The 7,195-nt window shown below is 45.6% G+C and overlaps 1 protein-coding gene across 2 annotated transcripts in view; it reads left to right on the top strand.

Moving 5' to 3' along the window:
* The first annotated feature begins 292 nt into the window (after nt 1-292).
* TMPO (thymopoietin) overlaps nt 293-7,195 on the top strand; it is a 23,655-nt gene continuing 16,752 nt past the window's right edge. Inside the window, exons 1-2 of one of the 2 annotated variants that reach the window (XM_018553879.1) lie at nt 293-822; nt 3,286-3,302. In XM_018553879.1, the coding sequence (XP_018409381.1) occupies nt 591-822; nt 3,286-3,302 (249 nt within the window). In that variant the 5' untranslated portion in view covers nt 293-590. The remainder of the gene's footprint in view (nt 823-3,285; nt 3,303-7,195) is intronic. The other variant, XM_018553878.1, reaches the window with a different exon arrangement.

Here is a 7,195-nt window from a genome sequence, read left to right as displayed (position 1 = left end):
AATAACTACTGAAAATGGCCTTCACAGGAAGGGGGAGTAAACACCACCCCGGTCTTGAAGTGGGTTAACATGGACAAAAGCTGACAGCTCGATGTGAACTTGCCCTTAATCGGCTGTTGAATGAACACTATAGGCTGAGTGGAGAAAGTACGGTGCAGAGTACACACACGTGTTTGACTCTCATATTTATAAACAATGTATTTCTTCAGTACTCCGTACCAGTGCGAGGTGTATACAATCAGGACAGGCACGTCCCCTCACACAAAGGCGTGCCCCCCACCCCACGCGCTCTCACCCGGCGTCTCTCGTGGAAAGGCCGCGTTCTGTGTCGCTTTATTTTTTGAAGGCAGCAAGCAGCCAATGTGAGGCCGCCTTGCTTTCCCCAGCAGCCAATCACACGGCGTGTTATTGATTGGCGTCCCGCTTCTCCGTCGAGCAGTGGGCGGCCGTTACCAGCTTCCAGGCTACTGTTTCTGTCTTAGAAGAACAATTGGCGCCTTCCTGCCTGTTGTGGGAGCCGTCCTTGTACCTCAGCCGAACAGCGAATATCCCCGGGCGCCCTATTTGTCACTCCTGTATGTGAGCGCGCTATGCCGGAGTTTTTGGAAGACCCCTCATTACTGACCAAAGACAGGCTGAAAAATGAGCTGCTGGCCAACAGTGTATCTCTGCCTTCCGGGGAGCAGCGTAAGGATGTCTATGTGCAGCTCTACCTGCAGCACCTGACCGCCCGCAACCGCGGTGCCCGGGAATTCTCCAGTGATGAAGAGAGGGAGGCCACCCCAGTGAGGGGCAGAGGGCGCCCGCCTGGACGGGTGAGTCGTGGGAACGAGGGAGACGGGCTTTACATAGACCTTGTACGTCTTCCCCGCCGTCCATGAGCTAGCTCATAGCAACCGTTCCGGGACACCGACTGGTTTCGACGCGATAAACTCTGGGTGCTATTGGTTACTGCTTGGGTTTATATTGTGACGGCTGTTGCATCACACACGTGTGTGTGTGCGCGCTCTAAAGCCCACATATGTTACATCCTGATCTTCTTTGGATCTACCAACAACTATGTAGTACAAGGACCTTCCCCATTGAATACAGATCGATTCATTAGGTAGATCCTCATATTACATAGCTTTGGTAAGTGTAAAGTTGATTGTACAAAGAGTGTATGCTCAGATTGTAACGTGCGTGGTGACAAGCTACTTAGTGATATTGGGGGGAGTGAATGAATGGGATTGTGTTGTTAGTGTAATGGGGACTTTTATTGTAACAGTCCAGGCCTCCAGTGCTTTCATTTCATCAGCCCATGCTTGGTCTGGAGTGAGAGGGGCAGAGACAGAGTACTCCTTGTCTGATTGCTTCTCTGTTGTGTATTGTCTGCTAACTCAACTTACACTTCCCATGTATCTAATACCCCATAACACTCATCATTGACCAAAAAGGACCACCAATAATCCTTGATCAATACCAAACTAGTTCTGATCTACAAGATACATAATACAATGATCATATAGGCTTGGTTTACACTGTTGCCCAGCTATAATGCACTCATTAGTGCAATGTGCGCTTTGCACACTGTGGTGCCATTCATTTTTAATGCCACTCCAATGCACCTTGCTAACAAACATATGCTGCACCACAACACACACACACGTAATGCACTGCCATGCATTCTGCAGTACCAGAAATAGCACCTCCACTTTCTGGTGCATTTGGTGTAGTATGCAGCCTATTAAAAAGAACGGACTGCCTAAAGGCAATGCTACATCGCAACAGTGTGTACTGTTGAAAGGAAGTGTAGTAAGCGGTGTGTGTCATAAGGTCAGAAAAGGGACTGGCAAGTGTAGAGAATGTTACACTTGCTCTCTATTACTTTTCCCAGCTGTATACCCTGAGGGCTGTATCATCTGTCACTGTGTGGCTGCAAGTTTAATAGGGCGCCACCTGGAGGAATGTTCCAGAAAACTCCCGCCTTTTTTCTTCATATTTTGTATCATAACTTGTTAGCTTGCTAGATGTGTACTTGTGTTTGGGAAGCAGCAGTTACCTGGGTCAAACAGTTCCAGGCAGTGTTCTTTTCCTGGCTTGCTTCATTTTTATCCTTGTGCTGCAGCAGTGCCAGAGCCAGGCTAGTTCGTTTTGCATAGACCTATTTTGTTAACTACATGACGATGTGAAAATATAACATGTTTGTAGGTGATATTTGCATTCATTGCAGTTCAGTGGAAGCTGTTTTACATAGTTGATATTGTAAATGTTGGTTTTATCACATGTACAGTAATGTGAGCAGACCCTTAACCCTTTCGCTGCCAAGCCCTCGAACATTTTTCAAATCAGCTGGCCAAGCCATTTTTGCATTTTCTGCCATTTTTTTTCCTATTGATTTGATTTTCAACTGCTGCGTTGCTAGCGTTTGTAAAAGACCCCCCCAAACCATATATTTTCTGAAAGCGCAGGCCCGGTAGAATAAAAAGATGGTGATACTAAATTTGTAGGCCCTGCGATAATTGCGCAAATGTTTCTCAAATTAATATTAAACCGATAGAAATACACAATTCAATTGTTAAAACACACCAAAATCGGTATCCGTGCACAAAAAAAATTATTTTCTGACTAAATCTAAAAGATAAAACTGTATTGAGTTAATACATAACAAATATTAGCAAATTTGTAATTGCACCTTTTTGCGGAAAGGTAAAAAATGAAGGTATGCAAAACTGTAAATCGACTTATGTAAAAAATTGTTTTGGTGTTTGTGTTGTGATAAAGTGATACAGGTGTATAATTGCAACACAAGGTATCACAACGCATGGCAATGAGTCACAAAGCTTTGCCATGCGCTGCCACAGTTAATTTAATGGTTTTTTAAAAAGAAAATAAATCAATAAAAAAGATCATGCACTGCGATGCGTTCTAACAACGCACTGCAGCGCATTTGCATGGTGTGCACCACAATATGTGGGGGGGGGTTGTGCTTTATTAGTTTTTTTTTTTACACATTTTTTTATTTTAAACAATTTTATTTTGTTTTACATTTTTTATTTTTTTTATTTTGTATTTAATTTTTTTTACTGTTTTGGGGGGCTACGGTGAAATATCTGGGGTCTAAATAGACCCCTGACATTTCCCTTTTGAAATAGAAAAAGAAATTGAGGACACCAAATCCTCAATTTCGTTTTCTGCAGCCTCAGCACTCAATGAATGGGAAGCACTCAGTACAGAGGCTTCCCATTCCATTCAGAAACTGCTGATAGTAAAATATTTACTATCAAGCAGTTTATGAATGGGGAGAAGCCTCCATAGGGAGTGCTACTCCCCATTCAGAAATTCATGAATGAACAGGCTGTGATGTAAATCACAGCCTGTTCATTCATAACTGAGGACACATAGTACTATGGGTGTTATTCACAAAGCTGCCGAAGGATCTAGCCATAGCTTCGGCTGATCCTTCGGCTAGCTTTGGCCCCAGGACCCCTTCGGTTGAGTAGAACTGAAGGGCTGCTGTACGGGCTATTCACTTGAGCCCGTACAGCTCCCGAAGTTGGCTGAGCGGCTCAGTCGAGCCGAAGGCATATGCTTCGGCTCAACTGAGCCGAGGTGAAAGCCGAAGCTGGAACGGCTGGCCGACAACCTGCTACTGACAACTTGGCGGAGCCAGCCATCATCTCACGGTTGGCTCCGGCCACTTGCATGCAGAGACAGATCAGCGTCCCCTGGTTAGCAGCTAACCACGGACGCTGATGTGTCATTACACTGAGAACCCGGCGGAGCCGCTGTGATATCACGGCGGCTCCGCCAGGTTCTCAGTGTGTAATGACAGTTCAGCATCTCCTGGTTATCTAGAAACCAGGGGACGTTGGACTTTCATTACACACTGAGAACCCGGCGGAACCATCAGCGGCTTGTGAGCCGCTGATGACATCTATTTAATTTAAAGGGGACAGTCTGCTGAACAGTTCTACTATAAGCTGATGGTCGCTAAAGCGACCATCAGCTTATAGTAGAACTGTAAATGCCAAGGACGTACAGCATACTGAGCTGGCCAGCTGGAAGCACTTTTGTAGCTCCGTATGCCGTACGTCCTTGGCAGCGAAAGGGTTAAAGACCAGTTTCAGACACGTAGGAAGATCAATACCCTTGGAGTGCTTGGCTGCCTCCTTTGTACTGTAAGGGTTAAAGGATAGCTATGAGGCGACATGTAACAATGAATCTGTCGCACGTCGGCTCAATAGATCGGGAAGTGAGCATACAATCAGCCGTGACTGTCCCTAACGGCTCCCTGCAGGGTTTCTCCCCGCTCCGATCCTCCAGCGCTGACTGGTGGAATGGGAGGGGGCGGGTACAACTGGCTCCTTCTCTAGATAGGCAGAGCCAGCTGTTAATCACGCAGCTGGGTGGATCTCGACAGTAATTTCGGGATCCGTCACGGCTGCGGCGGTCTCAGTATACCGCAAGCTGTAGCTCGCGGTATACTGAGCTTTGGGTCATGGGAGAACGCTAGTTTATGTCCCCCCGTGACCCTTAGGAGAACTATGGGGAAAAACACTGACTCCATAGTTCTCCTTTTTTAAATGCTTAAAGGAGAACTATGAGGTGAGTGCTTTTCACTCACCTCATAGTTCTAGCCGACCTGTGACAATTAAACTGTCACAGGTCGGCTTAGTATGTACAGTAGATACACATAGTAGTAGATACACATACCAGCGTTCCCTCACCTCTCGATCCTGTCAACTCTCTGCCATGACAGGGGAGGGGCTGGATTCCCCCCTCCTGCTCCGATCCGCCAGCGCTGACTGGCGGAATGGACGGGGGAGGGTACAGCTGGCTCTGCCTCTAGATAGGCAGAGCCAGCTGTCACTCACGCAGCTGGGCGGATCCAGACATAATTGTCGGGATCCGCTGCTGCGTCTCAGTATACTGCGAGCAGTAGCTCACGGTATACTGTGGCGTCTCAGTATACCGCGGGTTAGGGTGACGGGAGGACGCTAGTTTGTGTCCTCCCGTTACCCTAAGGAGAACTATGGGGAAAAGCCTTAACCCCATAGTTCTCCTTTAAAGTGACACTCAACTCGGACATTCAATCTTCAAAATGCATTCAAGTACCTAAGTACTAGTAACCCTGGACCTTATTTGTGTATCACTTGGCTGTAGATCCTCAAATCATCTCCTAATTGATGCTGACACTGTCCTTCCTTCTGTAGGGGGGCTACTTTTGTTCCTCATGGTCCCTGTGTGTTGTGAAGTAGCCACCACTCCAAGCTCACTCCTGTGATGGCTACAAATTTAGTAAACTACATTATTTACTAATTTGTATTGTTAGACATTTTTTCAACATGCTCTTAAAAATTTTCTGGAACATTGTAATTTTCATCTGTCGATTGCACCATACTAATTGATATTCAAACAAACCTTTACGAAAACAACTTTTCATACAACATTTATGGAAACCAACTGTAAGCCTACTTTAGACAGTTGTCATGGAAATGCGTGTCCTTATTTTGGATTTAACCTCACTTTAATTTCCTGTTGAAGTTTTTTAAAAATTGAAAAAAATATTTTAAAGTCCCCTGTGAGCATGCATGTCTTCACGTAAACAAGCGTCGGGTGCGCCTACATATGAAAACGATGATTGAGCTACACATGTTGGATATCACCGCCGGAGTGAGAGCAATAATTTTAGGTCCCATATTTACACATTTTCCCAAACTGATAACCTGTGGGGGCTTTTAAAGCGTCAGCTATGGAATTTTCAAGGTACTGAATTTTGTCTCACTCGGGCATACTGAATCTTGTCTCACTCGGGCATGTTGAGTATTTACTCGTTGTAACCTAATCTTTTATACTTTATAACAAAAATGGGTATCTTATTGAGTTTTGGGGCATTTAAGTGCATTTTTCACTAAATGCTGGGGTTTTTATAAGGAGTTGCACTAATATCGTGCAACTGGCACCAGTTTATTTTACAGGGTCTTGGCTTTCAGAAAATATGTTTGGGGGTTTTAGTAATTTTCAGGCCTAAAATGTGGCTTATAACATGTAAACAAAAATGTTTTTTAAAAGGCATCGGTCATGAAGGAGAACTATGATGTGAGTGATTTACACTTAAGTTCGAGCCGACGTGACATTGAAACTGTCACACGCCGGCTCTATTGATCGTGAAGTGAGCGAACGCATATATGCGTCTGCTCACTTCCTGATCTCCCTGCAGAGAACGGTGACTGTCAGTCGCTGCTCTCTGCAGGAGAATATACTGAGCTTTGGGTCACAGGAGGAGGACATTATTATATGTCCTCCTGTGACCCTAAAGAGAACTATGGGATAAAAGGTTACCCCATATTCTCTTTTAATGCAAAAATAATTTATATATTGTGTGGTGTTTTGTATATGTATTTATATTGTGTGTGTGCAGTGGTGTGGACATTTTGGAAAAAACTACTTGTCCAAGGACTAAAGCGGGGGCCGAATCTACTTGTCCCTCTTGACAAACTACTTGTCCTGATACAAAAAAATAATTTTAACCAAAACCGTATTTAGCAGTGCTAAGAAGCGCTTCTCATTGGTCAATGCCGTCAGGTGGCCGCGTTGACCAACGAGTGCTTGCAATTTGTGAGCGAAATTCAGAATACATGGAACAGGTACAGATAGTACACCCGTAATAGTGGAGGGGGAAGGACCGTTCGCCAAAAGGTAAGTATAGCGGGAGGGAGATTTGTGCGGGTAATTCCATTTTCCCAAATAACTTGGGAAAGTGAATTTACCCTTTAGGGTGTAGGTGCAGACTTGGGGATTCCCGGGACATTTGATCGTGTGCGGTGGCATACAGCGGTTGCATCCGCATGTATGGAGTTACATCTGGGTGGCAATCCCTGGAAAAAAAAGGTACATGTACCTATTTTCACGACATGCACCGCGCAGTGTTTTCAACCGTGATCGCCCGGGCGTAATTGCAGCAGGAAAATGCGCGATGTGCCTGGCACGACTGGGGTGCCATTAGAAAATAATGGCACTGGCAGCGAAATCGGCGGTGATGTGTGATTCCGTGAACACCCAGCCATCCGCTCTGTTTCGTGCACGATGACCGGGCAGTCACAGATCGCACACCAAAGCCGATCGCGCTGGCAGTGCCATCATTTTCTAATGGCACCCCAGTCGTGCCAGGCACATTGCGGTGTTTTCCGAGCGGTAGCACACAATCGCAGTT

The sequence above is a fragment of the Nanorana parkeri genome, unplaced genomic scaffold (genome assembly GCF_000935625.1).
Source record: "Nanorana parkeri isolate BGI_ZX_2015 unplaced genomic scaffold, ASM93562v1 scaffold132, whole genome shotgun sequence".
NCBI lineage: Eukaryota > Metazoa > Chordata > Amphibia > Anura > Dicroglossidae > Nanorana > Nanorana parkeri.
The sequence above is the reverse complement of the archived record's forward strand: the minus strand, read 5'-3'. Positions and strand labels throughout refer to the sequence as shown.